The following is a 24,171-nucleotide window of genomic DNA, read 5'->3' as shown; positions in this document are numbered from 1 at the left end:
CATGGTATGACACATAAGAAGGAACCCATAGTGCAAAGGAGGCTGTCCCATCACTGCTGAAAGTGTAGCTCAGGAGCTAGGCACAGAGGGCAGGTACTCCCAGAAATGTATGCCACGTAGTACACATCCTTGTAGCCCAATTCCCCCCAGCCCTTTCAGCAGTGGGTAGCCTCCTGTCAATAATAATAATAATAATAATAATAATAATAATAATTTCATTTCTATTCCACCCCATAGCTGAAGCTCTGTGGGTTGTTTACAACAATGTTGAAAGGATAACTCCATTGTTTTTTAACATCCATACAATTTTCATGGGCCCCTACTAGTATATTGAGAGATCTTCCTCCAGGAAACTAAACCTAGTAAGTATATGTACATACACACACACTGTATCATCACACAGTATGTGCATGTGTGTGCGTGCACGTGTGCATGTGTATACATATACTTACTATGTCCAGTTTCCTGGAAGAAGATACCTTAATATACATCTCCCAGTGGTTCCAACTGAGGTGGACTCTTCCTCCTCCTTCTGCCATCAGGAGAGTACCTCTGAGGAGTACATCATGGAAATAAATTATTAATGGTGTGTACTGACCATAGAATTTGACTCGGATCCCAATTTGGCACTTTGAAAATGGTCCAATTCTGCTCACATCAATTTGGAGGCTGTCAGCTTTGTTTGATGTGGGTTTAATACCCGAGTCAAGATTTGGAAACACGAGGCTTTGTGCCTCCCATTGACTATGATGGGAAATTTAAAAATGGCTATAACTTTTTTATGGTTGTCAGACAGAAATAAAATCTGTAAGCATAATAGCTCCTTAGGAGGGGGTTACTCCTGCCAAATTCCGAAAAAAATAGGCAGAGCGTTTTTTTGTGCTGCACATCTTTATATTTTGATTATATTCTGTCAGAACTGGATAGCTGCCCCTTCTTAGGGCATGGAGCCCGGAAAGTTTCAGATGAATAGGTGCAGGGAGGTTTGTACAAGAGCAGTCTTGACATTTATGTCCCTATGTTCCTTGTGGACCATTCTTCTGAAAATTACAAACAGCTTAGAGATGGCCCTAAGTACAAAAAATGCAATGTTTCAGAAGGATGGGTGTGATAGTTTCTATGGAAGGGGAGCCCTCAAATGTGTGTGTGTGTGTGATTCATTTCCCCTTCCCTCTCCCCCTGTGATTTTTGGACATTTTGTATGAAAATGGCACACATCATAGAGGTGTCTCCAGAAAGGAAGCCAGCAGAGTTTCAGAAGGATAGGTGCAGTGGCTAGGGAGTTAGTTAAGGCTAGGGAGCCTTAAACCAGTTTAAGGCTTTTTTCATAGTGAAGCTTGATGGGATTGGAAGAATGGTGATTTTCACTGTCCCATCCTTGTGCTCAGTTTAGAAGCACAGTGATTCTAAAGCCCCTGGTAAAACATGACCTACAATTAGAAGATGGTTCTGTCTGTCACTCAACCTCCCTCCTGCCACCCTCCCTTCTCCGTCATCAGTGTTTTAAGAAAGCAAGCAAGAAGATGCTAGTTTTTTGAGGCCTTTTGGAAGCCAAAATGTGAATGAAACCTAGTGCAAGGTCAGCTTCAGTTCTGTTCACTCCAGAGGGAAGCCCTCTTCACCTCAGGAAGCACCAAGAACAGTCCATTGGGGCCCAATTTGGCTCGAACTTCAGGCTTCAGCCAAATCCGATGTACATCCATCATCATCATCATCATCATCATGGATTTGCTTTTAAAACAGAAGGTGTCATATGGAGAGAAACCCTTACTAAATAATAAAAATAAAAAATCATACCTGTAATTACCATGTAATTGACATTTTAAAATCCCAGTGGTATATGTATTATTTTACTACTTTTATGTAGTATGTTTTATTGTACATCATCTTGGGCAACTTATAAATACTTGTATATGTTACTTATAGGGAGGGGAAAGAGAGTTAGTAACTCATTACAAATTACACAGGAACTTTGATTTTCTCTTTCCTTCATTTCAGATTACATACAAGGCTGTTGGATCCCTAGATCCTACTGCTGACTTGTCAAACCAGAGAGGAAAAGTCTTCAAACTAAGGAATGAAACTCATCATCTCTTTGTAGGGCTATATCCAGGGACTACCTATTCATTCACTATCAAAGCCAGCACAGTGAAGGGTTTTGGACCTCCCATCACTACACGGATTGCAACTAAAATTTCAGGTACTACACTTAAGGGGAAAGGGATATAACCCAGTTTCCACTTCGATCTGACTAAACCCAGATTAAATTAGGGGTGTGTGAGGAATCCATCACTGGATTTTTTTGTGTATGGATTTCCTCAATCTGGACCACCCGGAGGCAAACCCACACACACTTTATGTTCAGAAATCCACACATTTCAGAACTGGCAATGCATTCTGCAGAAAAAAAATGTCTGATTAAATGTGCACATATAAAAAGTATGCAAAGAAAAATATATACATTTCAAAAATGCATACAAACAAGCTTCACTTAATGGGTGGACACATACAAAAATGTTTCTACAATTTAGAAAATGTGCACAAAAATGTGCACATTTATGAAAACATGAGAAAAATCTCCGTACAGTTTTTTCCCTCTTTAAAAACTACAGACATCCACATGGAACTGGCATGGAAAAGACTCAGAGGAGGGAAAGAAAGGAAATTTGTGGAACTGGACTAGACAGATCTGCCCATCCCTAGCTTAAAGTAATTAGCATTTTGGTCTGGATTGTTAAAGAAAAGTTCCTGTAGAAAAAAAGGAGTTGCCAAATAACTTTGAAAAACCAGTGGTACAACCCAATCATCTAGCATTGTGAACACTAAGGAGTAACTGTTCTCAAGGTTAGTTCATTGGGGTTTGTGAAACATGGCACTTTTTTCCATTCAAGCACTGCTTCCTGAACCATTTACCATAATCCAGTGATTGATCCTTAAAGATACAAAGCATATACTTGACCACTGAGCTTTATTCAATCCCAGTTTTTACCTGCAGAGGTACCTAGCAGTAAATGTATTTTAGATTTATGACTAAATTAGGCTGTTTGATGAAAGACGCTTGCATTTTCACCAAGAGAGGTAGTATAGTTCTACCACTACCCAAGATATCAGATGCTCTGTTAAATGACTGCCGTATAAAACCAAATGTACAGAACCTGTTCCCCATGCCCCATCACTTTCTGCACAATATATTTTATGAATGGCATTCTGGAATGCCTTTTTCTTGAGCATAAATAAGAGCATGAACATTTATTTTTGGCCACTAAGGTTTTTTGGAAACATTGATATTCAGGGGAGATGTTTCAGTACCATGAGTTTAGTTTCTCAGTTTGGAATTTATATGAATTATTCTCAATTATGGTCTGTGTAAAGTCTTCTGCTAACAAGGTTCCTAACAGTGTGTTTAATGTCATGCAAGAAACTCCATTCTCAAGCAGTGAGGCAGCATCACTTGCGTGGTATGTTACTGTTGGAGTAGCCATGGGGGCAGAAGCCTGTACATGGATTACAAACAGGAAAGGCCCATCACACCTGTTAGAGTACTCATAAAGGTTGGGCATCTGAGTGCATGTTGGACATGTGTTTAAAGATCAAGCATGCTCTCTTAATGGTATTACTCTACTACTACTATTTAACATTTATATATCATCATGTAACCATATAAAAAACCTGAGATAATTTTTCTCAGCCTCAAGGTTTTCTGCAAGTTAATGACCATGACCTATGTGCACTGCTTATTTGCATCTCTGAGACTTTCCCTTCAAAGAACCCCAAGACGTTCTTTGAACCCCAAGTTCAACAAGCTGTTTTTGGCATTTGATGTGAAAATTTGCCAATAAAAGCATCTGCATGTACAGATGTCATTTCCTTGGTAAAGGGCTCTTGTGAGAGATCAGCTGCAAGTCAAGATCCAAACTTGCAAACAGAGCAGAATATAATCACTTTTGTTTCAGTATCTCTTAAAATGGTATGTAGGAAAGTGATCAGAGTTCATTGAAACATTATATCTGCTGGATCCTGAAACATTATCAGCTATGCAAACATGCCATATAAGCTGGAATAATAAGATTGACACTAAGGGTTGCCAAGAACACTTGAATTACCAGTTCTTGCTAATTATTGTAAAATAGCAGTCAAAAATCCAGTTCATTGTCATCCAAGAATAAAAAGTGGAGTGCTAACTCATTTGAGATTCAGCCCCACTGTCAACATACTGTGACTCGCTTCAAACCTCATGATGTTCCATGGAGGATAGCTAACACATGGATCTCTCTATCACTCCCCAGCACCATCAATGCCTGAATATGATACAGACTCCCCTCTGAATGAAACGGAGACCACCATCACAGTCATGCTGAAGCCTGCACAGTCTCGGGGAGCACCTGTCAGGTAAAAAGAGCCTTTCTTCTCACTTGGTGTCTCTACTTCCTTGTTTTACAGATGTTCTGGAAGACATATGTTCTTTTTTTATATACAGCCTTTCAGTACGATGTTTCTAAGGTGGCTAACATCAAGGATGATAACCATATAGTAAAATAAATAATACAAATTGACAATAAAACTATTGATAACAGAATAGGGGAAACTGTAAAACAGCCAAGGCAGAAGTAAAAGCTAGCAGAATAAATATCATACAGATAACCCTAAGAAGAAGATTCCAAAGTTGGGGCTGACTAGGTTAAGAGTGGCCAGTGGTTGGACAGGCAAGCTCAGGGTTCGCACAGTTTCGACTCTGAGTCTTCCTGGACTTTGCTCATAATTACTGAGCAGCAGAGCTGGCAGGGGGATCATAGGAGTTGTAGTCCAAGACATCTGGAGGGTGCCAGGTTGGGGAAGGCTCACCTAGAGCTTTAAAAATCCTTCTTTGGGGTCATTTGCTTAACTCTTTCTGAACAGCAATTGGTGTCTAGAACTTGGACAGAAAAAGGCACTACCTACATGTGCACATATCCCCTATTTTACATTACAGGCTATAGAAGAATTCCTGAGGGAAACTATATTCAATCTGTATTGCTTTTGAACATTATGAGCTAGGCAAATTTGTATTCTTTCTGAACCATGTAATGAAGTACAAGATTCAGTGATAACATTAATCTGCACTAGTGTTTTTGCTAACCATACTAAGCATCAAACCATAGTTTGCAATTATGGATGGGATTCAACAAGCTACTTAGGAATGTCTAAGGAATTAGTTGTTCCCAATGGAATTTTGAACTTTTTTAAAAATGAGTTAACTCCTACTGGTGTGACCAATACCCTATCAGGGTCAGATCATAATAAGCTTTTCAGCACCTGAAACAGCTTGATTCAACCATCATGGTGATAGAATTGAACCAATAGAATTGACATACAAGATGGCAATATCCAGAAACCAGTGGAAGAACATATGAAATTGCTGATCTTTTAACAAAATATATATAACATGTCAAGTAGCCTCTGTGCCAGAGGACTGGAGAATGGCCAATGTAACACCATTTCTAAAAAGGGATCCTGGAGGATCTGGGAAATGACAGGCTGGTTAGCTTAAAATCTGTTATGGGTAAATTGATTGAAAGCATTATTAAAGATAAAATTAGTAAGCATATAGAAGGATAAGCCCTGCTGCAAAAGAATCAACATGGCTTCTGCAAAGGTAAGTCTGTCTCTCTTAGGGATGGCTGGGTGAACTCATCCCATCCTGTGCTGAGCGTTGCTTGCTGGACGCCTGCTAGCTGCCTGGCCCTATTTGCCACATGCAGTGAGCCCCTGAATAGTCTGTGGTAGGGATGTTGGAGAATTCCTCCACGGACTCCAGTGAGGCCGGATTCTAAAGAATCCCCTCCGCTACCCCACGGAATCCCCCCTACCATTCCGTACTACTAAGTATCTATGTAGCCTATCATGACAAAAGGCAGGGACGCAAATGGCGGCCGCTACGCCATTTGCATCCCTGCCTTTTGCCATGATAGGCTATGTAGATACTTAGGTAGCCTATCACGGCTTGGCAGGGATGCAAATGGCGTAGCGGCCGCCATTTGCATTCCTGTAGGAGTGCTCGAAAGTCACTTACCTCGTCTCACAGCTTGCTTCACGGTGGGGGGGAGGCGCTTTGCTTCTCCCCCCGAAATTCAGGCCGGGGGGGGAGGCGCCTCGCCCGGCCGAAATTCAGGCCGGGGGGGAGGCGCCTCGCCTTGCCCAGCCGTGAAATAAAAAATTAAAAAAAAAAAACACCCCCGTGATAGGCTATGTGACGATTTACATAGCCTATCACGGCTAGATCTGCAAAGTCAGCCGTGATAGGCTACGTTAATCGTCACGTAGCCTATCACGGGGGTGTTTTTTTTTTTTACTTTTCTTGGAATGGCGGCAGCGGCAGCCGGTCAAAAGACCGGCCGCCGCCCCTACCCCTGTCGAAGCCCTGCCGAACCGCCGCTGGGACCCGCTGCTGGGAGCGATATTCGGGAAAGGAAAGTCCCATCCCGGGGGGGGCGGGGGGTGGGGGGTGGGGGGGCGGAGAATTTCTCCCCAAAACTATTTCGGGGGGCCGAATGCGTTGGCACTCGGCCCCCCGAAGTTTCGGCAAGAAATTCTCTGACTCCCCTACATTCCTGCCTTTTGCCATCATAGGCTACGTAAATATATACGTAGCCTATCACGGCCTCCTCAAGGACACAAATGACGGCCACTATGGCGGCTGCTATTTGCAGCCGGCGCAGCCCAGCAGCAGATGGAAGTCTGGCTGTGGGCGGCCGCAGCCGGTGACTCTGCGGAGCCGGCAGCTCTGCAGAGTTGCCGCAGAGCGGATCCGGCTGGGGAAGATTCCAGGGGGAGGGATGGAGTGCCCCCCCCTCCAGCGGACGCCACTATCGGAACGAGGTAAGGGTTTCGTACATCCCTAGTCTGTGGGCACGTAGCGCATGGCTGCCTGCTACCTTGCTAAGCTGTCATAAAAAGTCTATTCACACCTGTAATGTTGCGTAAATGCCCCCTTTACAGACACCGTTTGCATAAATGGTTATTTATGAAAAAGGCCAAGCTGCCTTGCATTTTATGCAAAATGGTGGCTCAGTGAGCAGCCGCGCACTTGCCCAACTCAGCATGCACCGAGTTGGGTAAGCATGGGGATCCACAGACTAGTGCCTGGGGGTTGAGCTGGAGAGAAATCGCCGAACTTCAAGCCCCAACCAGACATCCACGCCATCCCTAGTCTCCCTAAACTTGTAGAGTTCTTTGAGAGTGTCAATAAACATGTGGGCAGGGTAGATATTGTTTACTTGGTAGACATTGTTTACTTCGACTTCCAAAAAGCATTTAACAAAGTCCCTCACCAAAGACTCCTGAGCAAACTTAACAGTCATGGAATAAGAGGAGAAGTCCTCTTATGAATCAGTAACTGGTTAAAGAACAGAAAACAGAGAGCAAGAATAAATGGTAAATTCTCCCAGAGGGATGTAAACAGGACGGTCCCACAGGGATCTGTATTAGGACCAATGCTTTTCAATTTATTCATAAATGAATTACTGCACAGTGAAGTGGCCAAGTTTGCTGATGACACCAAATTATTTAGGGTGGTAAAACAAAAAGGGATTGCAAGGAGCTTCAGAATGATCTCTCCAAACTGGGAGAATGGGCATCAAAATGGCAAACATGGTTCAATGTAAGCAAGTGTAAGGTGATGCACGTTAGGGCAAAAAAATTCATTCAGGTATGGAGCAAAAAAAACTTCAAGTATAAACTGATGGGATCTGAACTAGCAGTGACTGACTAAAGAAAGAGATCTGGGGGTTGTGGTGGACAGCTCAATGAAAATCCCAACCCAGTGTGCAGCTGCTGTGAAAAGGCAAACTCCATTTTACTACTTTTAGGCATAATTAGGAAAGGAATTGAGAATAAAACTGCCAATATCATACTGTCCTTATACAAATCACACGTAGAATACTATGTACAGTTCTGGTCACTGCACCTAAAGAAGGATATTGTAGAGTTGGAAAAAGTGCAGAAAGGGGCATCATTTGATCAAGGGGCTGGAGCAACTCCCCTATGAGGGAAGGTTCCAACAGCTGGGATTGTTTAGCTTGGAAAAAAAGCAAGTGAGGGGGGACATGATAGAGGTCTACAAAATTATGCATGGTGTGTAGAAAATGGATAGGGAAACATTTTTCTCCCTCCCTCATAATACTAGAACCTGGGGTCATCCCATGAAGCTGATTGGTGGGATATTCAGGACTGATAAATGGAAGTACTTCTTCACATAGTGCATCGTTAAGCTGTGGAATTCACTCCCACAGGATATAGCAATGGCCACCAATTTGAATAGCTTTAAAAGGGGATTGGACAAATTCATGGAGTATTGGACTATCACTGGCTACTAGCCCTGATGGCTATATGTTACCTCCAGTATCAGAGGTGGTATGCCTGTGTAAACCAGTTCCTGGAGAGCATGGGCATGGGGGTGCTATTGCAGTCATGTCTGCTTGTGAGTTTCCCGTGAGTAGCTTGTTGGCCACTGTGTGAACAGAATGCTGACTAGATGGACCCTCAGTCTGATTCAGCACGGCTCTTCTTATGATATTCTCTTAAAGTGATCATTGTGGAATAAAAAATCTTCAAAGGAGATTAAAGTGTCAGACTGCTGAGTCAGAATGCATCAACAGAGTCTTGAATTAGGATAAAATATTTTTATCACACTTAGGGATGTTGCAGGACTCGAGTCTGGGAAAGGGGTGGAAACCAGCGGACTCCCTCTCACTCAGGCTCCCAGTCATCAGTCTGCTGCGCTTGCCCAACTTGGTGAGTGCCTACTCAGGCAAGTGTGGCAGGCCCCGCTGGTCCACTGTGCCGCCATTTTGCAAAAAAATGGTGGCTCAGTTTTTTTTCTTAAATGTAACGTTGCATAAATGGTGGCCATAAAGGGGTCATTTACGCAACATTACAGGTGTCGATGGTCCATTTATGCCTGTAATTTTGTGTAAATGGGCTGTTTACAGCTGCCATTTACACAAAATCAGCCTTTCTGTAAAAGGCTGAGCCACCATTTTTACACAAAATGGTGACTCAGTGAGGGATCAAGGATCCCCAGATTTGCCTGACTCAACGTGTGCTGAGTCGGGCAAGTGTGGGGATCTGCGGACTGGCACCTGGGGGGCCAAGCTGGCAAGAAATTGCTGAGCTTTGAGTCTCAACCAGATGCCCGCAACATCCATAAGGTAGACTCACTGTGGAGGGAGGGGGCATTTTAAGGGTGTCTTGCCCAAGAGCCCTCAAAAACCTAGAGCTGTCACTGACTGTATATAAACCTGAATCTCTCTGTAACACTCCATGCATCTGATGAAGTGGGCTAGCATACGAAAGCTTATGCCAGGACAAGAGCACAGTCTTAAGGGATGACCACTCAATAGACAGAGGGCTACAAGATCGGAGTGCTCCATGTACCATACGTTGTACTGGCAGGAGCCAGACAGGGTGGGAGGAGGAAAGAGGCAAAAATGCCTCCTGTTTCTCTCTTACCACTACATTTACAGACCTATTTGGTTGTGGGTGGGATGAGTGATGGAGAAGCTTTAAGATCCTGCAGATCCTGGCCTCTCCTCCTCCATCCCTACCCATCGTCCCACCCCCTTTTTCTTCTCCATGTCCTCTTCTGACACCCCTGTTGAGACCTTGGAAGAGCAGACGTTGTGGTGCTTTCGGTGGTAGTTGCAAGAAGCAGGGGGAGTAGGAAGAATCTGATCTTGGGTTCCCCCTCCTGAAGTCAAAGCAGTGTCTACAGACTTGGGAGGGGTGGGGGGATCCACCATAACCTGTGGTCCCTGGGATGCTCTAGAAATATGTTGGTTTTAAAGCTTACAATTTCATGAGGGGTCAGTGAAAAGCAAAGCTTCCACAGCCCTTGTTAACTTTGTAAAACAGCCTGAGCCCTATCTGTGAAGAAAATGTGATTGTTATAATAGGCCTAACACACACTGCGTGTGTGTTCATGTGTGGCATTTCAATTTAGTCAATGGAAGACACTGTAGTGGAATAAGAATTCACACTGGAGTTTTGTCAACTTCACTCAGAAAGGATTTCATTATGGGCTCATTTTTCCATAGACATTAAGACATACTGAATATAGAAAAAAGTGAGGAAAATTGCGCTTAAAAATAAAGAACAGGAAAAATAATAAAAGAAAGAAAATAGCAACACTTAGGACAGCAGGCATTAGAAAAAACCCTAAATAGTATTTTTTGACATTTTCTGCTCTCTAACAGCATACAACTATCCCTCTGTAGAAAGCTGATGGAATTTCTATGTCTAAAGTACTAGAAAATATGACTTTTAATACAGTTGACATAGGCCATCAGCAAACTAAGGTTTCCCCTTCCATATTTCTAAACAAACAGGAATATTGGTTTATATTCCAACATTTCTACCCCTACCAATGTTTTTGTTTGTTCCTAAGAATGAGAAACTGCAAAACCCTTATTTCTATAGAAACATGAGAGGATATATTTTTTTGAAGGTCACAGATATAAAAATCCTAACAATATTTCTAATCTAAACACCTCCCTAAAAAAGTATGATTCTCTGAATTTCTCCCCTAGCCTTACATAGAATAATGTCTAGTGATTGAGTCAACATTAAGCACTCTGTCCTCTTAAATTCAATTGAATGGAGCTAATCATGTCCTACCTTAACTCTCTCCCATTGAAATTAGCTTGGATGTAGAAGTGATAACTTACCTTTGTCTGAATTGTGTCCCATGCAGTTACCAGGGTTTCAGTCCATGCTGTAGCCCTGACAACTGCATGCAATGCATCCAGGATTGATTGACTTTATTTCTTGATTTCAACAACTTGATTTCTCATTATTCTCAGGACCCCTGGATGCACATGTGACAGTTTCCAGGGCTTCTGTCCTTTGTCCTTTCCCTGCTAGAATGGAGTCCTTCCCTGCTGCCACCACCCCTCTGCTAGGTGAGAGACGATGGGCCAGTTGACACTTAATGACAACCCACCATGGCTCCATTTCACCATGGGCCTTGTTGTTCCATGCTGACATTTTTAAAATGCAAGCCATGGCGGCAGAAACACTGTGGCTTGTTGTTACATGCAAACCCATCCAGGGTGGGTTGTTGGGGTGGTTAACAAATCACCCACAACCCTAAAACAGGCCATGGGTTCTGGGTGGTTTGTTAACAACCCTAAGAACCCACCCTGGAAGGGTTCGCACTTAACAAGAAGCCACGGTGTGCCCTGCCGCAGCGTGCATTTGTAAAAATGTTGGCCAGTGCCACAGCTACAAGCCCCACAGGGAAATTAACCCATGGTACCTTGTCGTTATGTGAGAACTAGGTCAATGAAGAGTGGTGCTGCTAGGGCTGGAACTTAGAGGCAAAGTCCAGAGCCCCAGTCCTGCCCCCCTTCCCAATTATCACTCAAAGAACAGGAGGTGGGGCAGTGGAAAGCAGGCCTAGAGTCAGAGACTGGGCCAGGATGGACTTCAGGGACCACCAGATGCTGATCCTGGCCACCGCAGCATCCTTTCTTATTTTATTTTTTAATGTTATAGTCAGTGGGAATCCAGCTGGGCATGGACATAGCTACAGCTGCTGGCTTCATTAGTTTTACTTTAAAATACAGTATCCTTTTCTACAAGAAAATGGTCTTATTCCTGAGTAAATGAATTTTACATTACTGCAGCATAAGCAAGCTCCTTGTTATTCCTGTAGTCATGATGCTCTGATTTAAATGAGTTTAAAATGCAAAAGTGCACATGCCCAAAGTAATTTTTTTTTAAAAAAAAAATCAGTGTTGGCAAACAGTTTTGTGTTTGTTGGGTGGGTGGGTGGTTTTTTGCTCTAATGTATCAGGCATCCAGAAGCAGTTGTAAATAATACATGGAATGGCTGTGTATAATTGTTTGTTGTGTGTTTCACAAATGAAGCAATACACATGGCCATCTAAAGGGCCCCTCTGTAAGAACAGGGTCTAATATTACCTAGATGCGTCATCGGAGATGGCAGCACAGAGATACCCTATTTGAAAGTCTGTAGCAGGCAGGATCTAAAGGCTCAGTGATCTGGCATGTGGTGATGTCATTGCTCTGTGACAGGCCATGGCACCATCAGATCCAGATTAATTTTTGGACCAGACCCATGCCTCCAGCTGTCTCAGGCCCACTCTAAATTGGACCTGTGTGAAATGGACATGCCAGATCTGTTTTTTAAAATAGTTTGGTGGAGTTTGATGCCATCCCTGGCTTGGACTGAAATCAGAAAGCTCTAAATTATTATTATTGTATAAAGCTAGCTCACAAACACCTTTTCCACCATGCCATAGCAATAGCTTCAAGTTCCTAAGTGTTCTGAATGCGTAATGAACAATTCAAGAAGTGGATAACTCCTGGAAAGTAATATTTTGGTTGTGAGTTCATTACCTCCATGAGCTAGTTTTAGTGCCAGATGCTGATTTTGTGGCTAAAGTTGTAGATATTAAGGAGGTAGCTAGGAATGTATTGTTGGGATTTCTATGTAAATTGAAATTGACATCCACTACCAATGAGGCATGCTGGAGAGCGCTTAGTGCCAGAGGAGGTTTATTGTACAACTCTCCATTAATATTGAATACCTGCTTTATTCTGTGTTTGCCTTCTCTAGAAAAAGCATATTTGCTCTGTAAGCATTAAACAAAATGCATTTACAAGCTATAGATAGAGACTTGGCAACACAAATGAGCAGGCGGTTAAGAACAAAGTAAATTTCTTTTCTTTACGTAGGTGCTCTCTAACTATACGTTGGGGCTAATGTAAGTTAATGTGCATAACAACCAGTCATTGCACTCATTCACCACTCTTCATGGAGAATGTGAATGTAATCTGTTGGTGAATAGGGAATTGTGCATATTCTCAGGCCACTATGCATAATCCTTAACAGGCCTTGGGGTATGTGCGTATCTTGACTGCATTTTGCACATTCCCCAGCCATTATGTATAATTGTGCATAATCCCCAACAGGCCTTGGGGTATGTGCATTTCTCAAATGTATTTTGCACATTCTCCAGCCATTGTGTATAATCCCCGACAGGGCTTGGGGAATGTCGATATCTCGACTACGTTTTGCACATTCTTTGGCCATTGTGAATAATTTCGAACAGGCCTTGGGGAATGTGCATAGACTGCAGCCTGCAAGACTGTAGGAGTAGATAAAAGAAACTGGAGCTACCAGGACTGGGGGCAAACACTCTTCCCCACTGCGCACTAGCATTTTAACAGTCATACTGACCATTCACATTCACATGACCAGGGACTAGTGTCCCAAATTGTCTCCTGCAGGGGCTTTCTGGGATTGTTTCTCCTAGTGGATTGATGATCATCAGAAGCACACTTCTGTATCAGATCCATCTAGTTCTTTCTGCCACAGTAGACAGCCAGATGCCTCCGAAAAGGCCACAAACAGAGCATAAAAGCAACATCCTCCTCAGTAATTGATATTTGGAAGCACACCCCTGGTGGTTTCAGGAAGCTGTCATTACTAATAAGTCTTGATAGCTTTATTTTCAATGAATTTGACTAAATTCCCTAACTCCGTGGCTATCACCCTGTCCTGTGGCAGTGAATGCGTATATTTATAGCATGAAGGCCTTCCTTTTTTCTGTGCACTGTCTACTGCCACTGAAATTCATTGGTTAACTGTGAATTTTAGTAGGGCTGTGCAGGGACACCCCCCCCCCGATCCGACTCGGGAGCCACTTTGTGGCTTAGGAGGTGGGCCCATTTGGCTCGGGCAGATTCGGGGGGGCCCCGACCTGACTCGGCCCTGAACCCAGAGTGGGATTCGGATGTCAAACCCCACCTCGAGTTCCCCCTGATGCCCCCGCGCAAACTGCCTTACCTTGCCACTGCCTCCTCCGCCACTGCTCTTGCCGCCTCTGCTGTTGTCCTCATCGCCACCTCTGCCACTGCCCTCACCGCCATCCTCACCACCTTGTCTACCTCCATCCTTGTTGCCGCCAACTCCTGAGGCCTGGACGTGCACGCAGACTCTTACTGCAGGGAGTTGCCATTTTAAAAATGGTGACTCCCTGCAGTAAGAGTCTGCATGCACGTCCGGGCCTCAGGAGTTGGCGGCAGAGAAGGCAGCCAGGATGGCGGTGATGGAGGCAGTGGAAGTGGAGGCAGTGATGAAGGCAGCAGCGGAGGAGGTGGAGACAGCTGAGGTAAGGACCTGGTGCGGCTGGGCCAGGGGTGCTGAAGCTCTGAAGCACACTGAGTGCTTCAGGGAGCCCGTGACCCACTCTGGGTCGCTTTGTGCCCCCTCCGCTTTGCCTCGGAAGGGGCTCGAAGTGATCCAAAGCAGCCCGCTTCACCTCAGGGTTTGGGCCTCAAGTTGAAGCAGTGCACAGCCCTAAATTTTAGTATTATGAAACGTAGAGGAAACATATTATCTCTATACACTTAACGCTATACCATGATAACTTTACAACCCTCTATCATTTCCCTTCATCTTTTTTATTCTAATCTGCAAATACATTGGCCTTAGTTCATAAGCAAAGTGTTCCAATCACTTAATAATTTGAGTTGGTTTTTTGTGCACCATTTCCATATCTAGGGTATCCTTCCTGAAAGTGGATGGCCAGAACCTATGCGAGTGCATCATAGATTTATGTAAGAGCAAACTGTTACTGGCCGTTTTATTTTCAGTCTCCTTCCTTATAATCCCTAGCATGACATTTGTGTTTTTCACTGACACTATACAGAGTTGATGTTTTCATTTTCCTATCTACTGTACCCCCAAGATTTCTTTAATGGTTACTCACTGCCATCTCAAACTGTATCAGCATATGTGAAGTTCGGATTTTTTGTCCCAGTGTGCATCATATTACAGTTACTTACATTGACATCATTGTCTATTTTGTTGCCCTTTCCCTGATATGTAGATATTTTCCCGCACTTCTGGACAGCCTGCTTGGATATTCACCATTCTGAATAGTATGGTGTCATCTCTAAACTTGTCTACCTGCTCACCCTTGGCTGCAGATCATTTATGAATAAATTAACATTAATCTCCCTTGGGAGACCCCTCTGCAGAGAATTATTTAGATCCAGATGACAGCAAAGTCTCTGACTAGACAAAGACTTGGCTCTGTGCATCTTTTCGTTCCTTACATTCAGGCCACGTGGTGCACAGTGTACTGTATGTGTTTGTTCCTAAACACAAATGAAAAGGGAGATGACTAAGCTCCCCTTTTGCTGCAGTTGACTGAGGCATTTCAGGACTTAATTATACCACAGGTATATAAATTACGGAAACATGTTAATGCTCCCATGATTAAAATTATAGAGGGCCTAATTGAAAAAGCATAAACTGAATTGAAGAATTCCTAATTATAGTTTGCTTTGAGGTGTTAATTTTCCTCCATAATGCATACATAATTCTTGGAACTAGAAAAGGGGGCTGCCGCATTAATGCGTGGGCTGCAGATGGAATGAGGGGATTGTCATAAATGCACAGCAAAGATACAAAGGAAACCATAGCAGCAATTATGGTATGTCACTAAGAATTCTTCTGTCTGTCTAACAGTTACCTAAAAGCAAAAGCTAGACTTCAGAGAGAGATGGAGGTAGATTAATCAAATCCAAATGGTATAATCCTTATTTTTGCCTATTTAAAATGGGGGGAGGGGTGTAGACGTTTGGTTGGAGAACTGAAAATATATAGAATATTTCAGAAATATCAATGTTTTAGGGAAATGTTGTTGTTTTAAAAAAACAGACTCTAACCACTTCCCTTCATCTCTGCACAATATTTTGTAATTTGAAACAAAGATTTCTTACACAAAATCTCCATGTACTTATACAAAATGCATGTACTGCACAGGATGGCAGCTAGCAGGGCCAAGTGCTCCATTTTAGGCATACTGAGATTCCCCAGAGTTCCTATTTCTGGTGTTGTATCTTGCCAGGAAGTGTATTCTGAGCTTTTAGAAGCAAGCAGGAAGAGTGGGTCAAAAGCCTTGCATAGGATGCCATAGTATATGCAAATTAATGCAGAGCTCTCTCTCTCTTTTCTCTCTCTCTCTCTCTCTCTCTCACACACACACACACACACACACACCCATATGAGCAATAGGGTAATAAAACAACCAGGTATAAATGCATCCAGATTGTGTCCCTATTTTATCGAAGTCCTTTATCCAAGCAATATCTTACTGTCATTGGTCTAGTTCTCTCAATCCATTCTCCAGTTCCAACAGCTCTGACACTTTCTTTCTTCACAAGGCTTTTATTGTGCACTCGTGATTCCTCACTCACGGTAGTATGCGGGTTCTTTACACTATGTCATCACCCTTCAGAGCCTCTCCCGTGCTTTGCAACCATTATCACAGGCCTTTTTCCTAACAAGGGAAGTCTGGTACTTTTCTCAATGTCATTACAGAAGCCTTGTGTATTTGCACAATTGTGAAATACCACAGTGCCACCTAGTGGTTGTGTAAGGGATTATATAGAAAGGTAGAGAAAAAAATGCTGGGGGGAAAAAAACACACGTGTAAAGGGTAGGGTTGTGCAGGGACGCCCTGATCTGACTTGGAAGCTGCTTTGTGGCTTTGGAGGCGGGCCTGATTTGGCTCGGGCAGATTCAGGGGGCCCCGACCTGACTTGGCCCTGAACCCAAAGAGGGATTCAGATGTCGAACCCCGCTTCAGGGCCCCCCAACGGCCCCCCGCAAACCCCCTTACCTTGCCACCACCTCCTTCGCTGCCACCTCCTCCGCTGTCCTCACTGTTGCTGCTGTCATCTTCGCTGCCACCTCTACTGCTGCCTGTGTCGCCGCCGCTGTCATCCTCACTGCTACCACCTCCATCGCCGTCCTTGCTGCCGCCGCCATCGTCCTCACCACCGCTGCTGTCCTCAGTGCTGCCACTGCACCCTCCACCACTGCCGCTGTCCTCACTAGGGGTATACGGATTCCCAACGTCCGTTCTTGTGGGGAATCCATGGGGGAGAAAGTGATCCATTCCTCTCCCCCCAGAATCCTCCGGACTCTGCTCCATGAGTGATTCCAGGAGTGGGGAAACCAGCTTGGGGGCTGGTACCTTCCCTCCTGCTGGCCAGATCTGTTCGCCTCTTCCCTGCTGATCGCCATGTGTTGTTTTTTTTAAAATGCTGATTGGCAGGATGTGCCCATAGACTTAGACGCAAATAGAGCCATGACTCTTCCATCTAAGTCTATGTGTCCATAGGCTTATAAGCAAGATTCACGGCTCTATTTTGCATCTAAGTGTATGGACACATCCTGCCAATCGCCATTTTTTTTTTTTTTAAAGACTTGGCGATTGGCAGGGAGGAGGTGAACGGCTCCGGCTGGCAAGAAGCAGCCGAGTGCCATTCCACCTCCAGTCCTCCTGGAGCGGAGGTAAGTGGTCCCGATCTGTAGATTCCTGAGGCTGGATTCCAAAGAATCTGGCCTCATTTGAATCCGCAGCGGATTTCTCTGACATCACCATCCTCACCGCCATCCTCACTGCCTTCTCTGCTGCTGTCCTCACCGCCGCCAACTCCTGAGGCCTGGACACGTGCACCAAGTCTTACTGCAGGGAGTCAGCGCGTGCATCCAGGCCTCAGGAGGAGGCAGTGGCGGTGGAGGCAGTGAGAACAGTGGCGAGGACGGCGGTGGTGAGGACAGCAGCAAAGGCGGCGGCGGCAAGGACAGCAGCAGCAAGGACAATGGTGGTGGTGGTGGCAGCGATGGAGGTGGCGGTGGAGCAAGCAAGCTAATGTTGACATTCTGGTGCTCCATAGTCACTGAAGATGACATTTTTTCCAGCATTTTTGGGGTGGCGGGGGCCACGTGTGGCCTGCAGGCCAAGTGTTGCCCACCCCTGAATTAGGCTAAACACACAAGGAAGGGAAACGTGCTACCCTGCCCCTTCCTCACATGGTTCTATCTCTCTCTGCATGTGGAGGGTAACGTTCTGAAAAGGAGAACCTCCTGGATCCACGGAGGCTCTCTATGCTGTCTGGAACACTGGAAAATCAACATTCCAAGAGAGCCACCATGGATAGAGGAGGCTCACTTTTTCAGAAGAGGGGAATGGAAAAGTGCAAGGACACGGTGGGTCTAAAATGCATCCCTTCTTGCATATGTAGCCTACCTAAATAAAGAATACCTGAATCGGGCTTTGGTTAAACCAGCGGGGCAGAGCAAACCCTGGGAACAATAAAGTATTGGAATGGGGGAAATCCTCCTGTCCTTAACTTATCATGTATTGTTTTAATATGCATCACAATTGTCTGTTGTTCTTATTAGTGTGCTTGGTTTTTATGTGATGGTGATATTTATTTTCTCTAGAACAGTGTGTTTCGTCTGTATAAGTAGGATAATGGCTGGTGCATCTGTTTTGAGTCCAAATCCTCCTCTCTGTATTTTGAACATTTATTGTCTGTCTTCAGAGTCCCATACTTAAGTATCTTAGTGTGCAACTCGTGTTTCAGAACTCCATATTCCTAAGTATACTTTGCATTATTCTTAATAGAGGGTTTTATATTGATTGATTTCTAGAGTTATCTCAGTTTAAAGAGCTAAGCAGACTACTCAATGCCAGAGCTGTAGCAATTTTTCCATGTGAAATCTTGCATGTTCAGTGAGGGAGAAACCTTTGTCAAGCAGCTAAGCAAATTGCATCGAAATCTAAAATGTTTGTCTACTTTCTATCTCAGTCATAAACAGTGGAGGCTGGTGGCTCCAATGTCAGTGGGGCGGTGAATCCACTCTGGGTTTCAGTCAGAACCAGTTAGAACTCTAAAGGAGTTATCTAAGGTGCTCCAAAGCCTTTAAAAAAAGTTTCCAGAGAACTGAGAGTTCTCTGAGCTAGTCCATAGTGCTCAGGGGATTTCCCAACTCTTGGGAGTAAGCATGGTGAACCAGTCCCTGAGCTTTTTGGGCTAACATGACTGAACTAAGGTTTAAGCAAAAGTCCTTTTATATACTGTCTGTAAACATTCATGTAAAAGCCTACACAAATATAAGCAGTACTGGGGTGGTGGACTAGGGCAGAGTTTTTACTATTCAATCTAGGACTGCACTTTCCCACAGGTTATCCAAAAGCTTTGCAGCTTTGGGGGCTTTTGCATACTTCCTTCTTGTGTTCAGGATGTGGACAAAACATCCTGATGTGGACAAAACATTGACCAACAGGGACAACTGAAAGCACACTGAAAAGCAGGTTATTTTAGACAGAAACAAAAGCAGAACTGAAACTAAAAAGACTCTCAGGTCAGCTGTACTGGTAGTATTTCTTTATGGAAAAGTGATAGGAAATAAAAACAACAGTTTGCTTAAGCAGAATTTTCACTAAGTATTTTGACCACAACGTATAAGAGAATTGGTTGAGGCACTGTTGCGCTGAATTACAGCCATTGTGTTTTCCTTATGTTCAAAATACAGGACATTTGACATCTCTACCCATATTTCAAATGTTTTGCACATGTAGGATGATTTCAGGAATTCCCATGGATAGTTGCAAGTCATAATGCTTTGTCAAAATGTGCCATGTACATAATTTATTGGAAGAGGGTAGCCATATTCAAGCGTTTGAGTTAATACATATTGGCTTAGAGTGCGGGAAACATTCCTGCATACACTGGCTCCACTTCAGATGGATTCTAAGCATGCTCAGAGTTCTAAGCATGTATCAGGGTTCCCAACCCAGGAGGCTTCTGTACTTATAATCTCCCTTCAGACATTCACACTGAATGTGGCAAGGTCATTAGCAGCGGGGGGAGAGCCAGCACATGCTGGCACATGGGGGGCAGGGTTGCGTGCACACGCACGCATGCACACACACACACACACATGCCTTGCACAGTTTATGCCCTCCCGCATTCAGCTGAACACATGTACAGGACCAGTGTGAACTATATTCCAGATTTCTGTTAGATACAGGTTATGTGATGATAATTTAACAAGCTGCATAGATGACATATTCCAAAGTAACATTTCCATGTGTATTGATCCATATGAATATAATAACATAATGCAGCCTCAGGTGTGTGGATTCCAATCTTCTCATCTTAGAAGGCTGCATATGTAATAACACTTTGTCCTTGGATCTTTCCTTGCAACTCTGAAAGAAAGCACCAAGCTAGCACGCAAAATGCCTAGACAATCCCAGCCAACAAAAATCTGCTTAATGCTAAATGACATGAACACCTTTTTGTTGCCCTGTTTTGCAAATCAAATGAATTGAAGGTGGTTCAGGATAGGAAAGGCCACAATGTTGCTTCTCTCATGACAGAAGTCACTGCTGTACACAGTCATTATCTATAATCTGTCAGCAAGGAGTAACATTGAACTGGAAAGATAGAGACCAAGGGAAGTAGCTATTATGCCTAATCTGTGCTGCAAGGCAGGTCATGTTTATGGAGATGATTGTGATATGAGAACACACAACTTGAAATGCCCACTGATACTTTTCTTCAGGCAATTTTGATGCAGAAAGGTGAAGCAGGGAGTTTTGTGTGACAATTTAAGCAGGAACATATATATATAATCAGTTTACCTATCTCATGTCTATCTTGAACCCTGTATACATACATGTTCATTTGAAATGAAAGTGTGTATACCAGGAAAGACCAGGATCACAACCACTGGGGTGGGGCCAGGATCAAGTCTACTGGCTCTGCCAGTCTGACTCCTATTTCGTTCAGGGGGCTCATGTAGACAGAAGGTTGTATCTCCTGGAGGACAAGGCTATCAATGGCTACTAGTCCTGAAGGCTATATGCTACCTCTAGTACCAGAGAGGCAATATGCCTATGTACATCAGTTGCTGGGGAACAAGGGCTGGAGGGTGCTATTGGACTCATGTCCTGCTTGTGGGTTTCTCATGGGCAGTTTGTTGGCCATTGTGTGAGCAGAATGCTGGATTAGGTGGACCCTTGGTCTGATCCATCATGGCCCTTCTGATGTTCTTAGGTTTTTATTGCTAACAGTTTGCCAGCAGAACGGAAATAGCTAGCAGAGTGGATATGCCCTGCGCACCCTCTTATGGGCTCTGGGGGGTTAGGAGACCTTCCAGAGCAGATCTGGAGAGTATATAGCAGGGTGCAAAAAGAAATAGATCAGGGAGTCCCATTCCACAAGTAGAGATCAATTAGTGTGATGTTGGTTGGAGACCAGTGCCTATGTGTGTATAGCTGAATTCATGTAGGCTCTTGTACATGTGATTTGTATCTTTCATTTGACAGGTATATTTAAATTTTAAATATCAAAGTTGCTAGAGAACTCAAATGCAAGAACTTGCCCCTGGGCCTTTCAGGGTAAGTGACACCAGCAGGTCAAGTTGTAGGTTATCCTTATACAAATCTTTTAAGTGTAAGGAATTCATAGGCATTACTTTCATATCTTCTATTTTTATTTTTTTAATCTCTTCTGATCCTAATTTCCCCCCATCATTAAACTGCACTATTAATTTATTACATTAAATTAAATTTGGGGTTAGCTTGACTGTGCACAGTTGTCAAGTGCTTCTTTGAAACATGTCATATCCCACTTAAAAACCTTTGTTACCTTAAAATCCCCATATAGATTGATTAACGATAGCAAAAGAGGCAGAAAATTGTATGCATGCAATTGCTCTGAAACCTTGCTACCATCTTAGAAATGGAAATATATGAATAGCATTGCTGAGCATCTCAGCAAAATAGTTGTTGCATTTATAACTAGATTTTTGATATAATCCAGGTTTTGAAATGTGTGAAGCTCTTTATGATTACCCGCAAAACAACCTCCTTTAGCTTGAAAGCTTCTTGTCTGATTCTTGATAAAGTCTAATTTTATTCTTGAGAGGAATCAAAGTTTTCTGGATTAGAAGAGTATTTGTACAGGGGAGGGAGTTGTGTGTGCGTGCTTATTCTCCACTGAGAAATATACATTTTTTAAAAAAAATTGGAGCACTGTTTCTGCCGAATAGTTCTGTGTTTCGGCTCCAAATGAGGCTATTTCATTTTTCCCGTGTGTTCTTAATGACTCCATGATGCAATTTCTTTCAAGATTTTTAAGAAGACTGCACAACTAATTAAACAGTCATATCTTAAAAGCCTAAGCCATCCTCTGAAGATGAAGAGTTTGTAAAATCTGTAGAGGTTGGTTTGAAAAGGACTTCAGTTCCATATAGTTAGCCCTACAGGCTGCTTAACGTTCACAGCCAAACTAATTTGTCCAGTCTGAAGGATTATAACATTGGAGTATTTCTTACAACCAGGAAGCCAAGATTCATTTAGTAAAATATTATTTAATTGTAATTATTGTTTAAACAGTATGCAAAGGTCTGTTTAAGGATATGCTCCTTATAATTAGGAGATGTTCGTGGAGCAACTTGTACTTGACTCCTTGGTAATTCAGACTTGTATTAAATGGGATGTATGAGAAATTCGTTTTAACTTGTTTTTGAATATAATTTACCCAATTTGCACCACTTGGACCCAGACCCAGACTCAACCACAGCCTGTGGTTGACGTCCATACATTTCCAAATTTGTGATGTGATTTGTGGACCAAAAAAGGTGTGCAACGACATACATATGTTTGAAAAATGCTCAGAAATATGCTTTAATCAGTGGGAAAAATATGTATATTTCAATAATGTGCACAATTGATGCATGAGAAACATGCATGATAACGTACACAAACTTCCGTGCAAACAGAAAAAAAGAAAGCTCGCAATCTGATACAGTCATGCGTTGGAATGAACTTTGAGGTGGAATTTGGAGAACCTCAACAAGCTCAAGATTTGCTGATTTGCACATCCCTAGTATTGGCATCCTAGAATAAATCATAATACATAGGACTTTTACTCAAGACATATCCTTTACGTAATACAGTATGCAATATATTTCCATATGAGGTGCATGAGAGAAACCATAACAGTCTTCAAGTTTTGAAATGACCTAGCATAGAAAAAAGACCAAGGACAACAACATCTTGAGTACACTCATGTATAGCATTTCTCCTGTGCTGTGACTCCTCCTTCCTCCTTGATCTCCTTGTCCAGAAAAAAACATTTGGGCAACAGCATTAGAAGCATAAATCCCCGAGGGCTGGGGATCCCCGAGGGCTTGGGATCGGGGAGGGGCAGTGGCTGTTATCTACCAGGAGTCTTTGGCCTTCATCAGACCCCCTCTCCGGGAGACCAAGGTTGCTGAGTGCATGTATTGGAGGTTGGGCCCGAAGGACAGTCTGGGGATTCTGCTCATGTACTGCCCACCCCACTGCATGACTGACTCCCTGGCCGAGGTGCTTGAGGTGGTCTCTGATGTGCATGTGCAGTCCCCTAACTTATTCGTGTTGGGGGACTTCAATGTACATTCAGAGGCCATCCTCATGGGGACACCTTGGGACTTCATGGAGACCATGGCTTCCTGGGAGCTGCACCCTATTCCAACTGGGCCCACCTATGTAGCCGGTCATGCGCTAGACCTTGTGTTTGTTTCTGGAGAAGCGGGGAGTGATCTGGAAGTCAGGGATATATCCACCACCCCCTTGTAATGGTCAGCTCATTATCTGGTGACATTGGACTTCTCTGTTCCACAACCCCTCCACAGGGGTGGAGGACCCATTAAAATGGTCCGCCCCAGGTGTTTTATGGATCCGAATGGATTCCTGAATGTGCTTGGGGATTCTCTGGAACACACAAATGGCCACTCGGACAAGACCCTGGTGGGTGAGTGGAATGCCACAATCACTGGGACATTAGATCAGGTGGCTCCAAAATGCCCTCTCCTCCTGAAAGGGCTCAGACTGCACCATGGTTTAATCTGCGGTTACGAGCTCTGAAACAGGAGGTGAAATGGTTAGAGCACCGGTGGTGGAAGTCTCACTCCAAAGACGATCAGACACGGGCTAGACCTTATCTTCAGCCTATCACATGGTGGTGAAGGCAGCAAAAAAGGAATATTATGCTGCCTCTATCATGTCTCCAGAGTGCTGTCTCAGGAGGCTGTTTCAAAATGGTCCTGAGCCTGGTCAGTCCAGTTGCTCCAGAACCGCTGGAGCATTCTAAGGCCTCTTGTGAGGCCTTGGCAAGGCACTTTGTGGATAGAATTGATCGGATTAGGAGTGTTATTCCATGCATCATGGATATAGTTAGCGAGCAAGAGACAGCCTGTGGCAAAATGGTTTTGTTGGTTCCAGCTTCTTCCTTCTGATGAAGTGGACA

At 43.7% G+C, this 24,171-nt stretch overlaps 1 protein-coding gene across 1 annotated transcript in view; it reads left to right on the top strand.

Moving 5' to 3' along the window:
- PTPRT (protein tyrosine phosphatase receptor type T) overlaps nucleotides 1-24,171 on the top strand; it is an 838,546-nt gene that overhangs the window by 554,109 nt on the left and 260,266 nt on the right. The window contains exons 10-11 of the mRNA XM_084851682.1: nucleotides 1,999-2,200; nucleotides 4,287-4,389. Of these exons, the coding sequence (XP_084707808.1) occupies nucleotides 1,999-2,200; nucleotides 4,287-4,389 (305 nt within the window). The remainder of the gene's footprint in view (nucleotides 1-1,998; nucleotides 2,201-4,286; nucleotides 4,390-24,171) is intronic.

Source organism: Heloderma suspectum, chromosome 4 (genome assembly GCF_057233095.1).
Source record: "Heloderma suspectum isolate Gila_16-S chromosome 4, 16-S_ref, whole genome shotgun sequence".
Classification (NCBI taxonomy): Eukaryota; Metazoa; Chordata; class Lepidosauria; order Squamata; family Helodermatidae; genus Heloderma; species Heloderma suspectum.
Note: the sequence above shows the minus strand (reverse complement) of the source record. Positions and strands in the feature narration are given on the sequence as shown.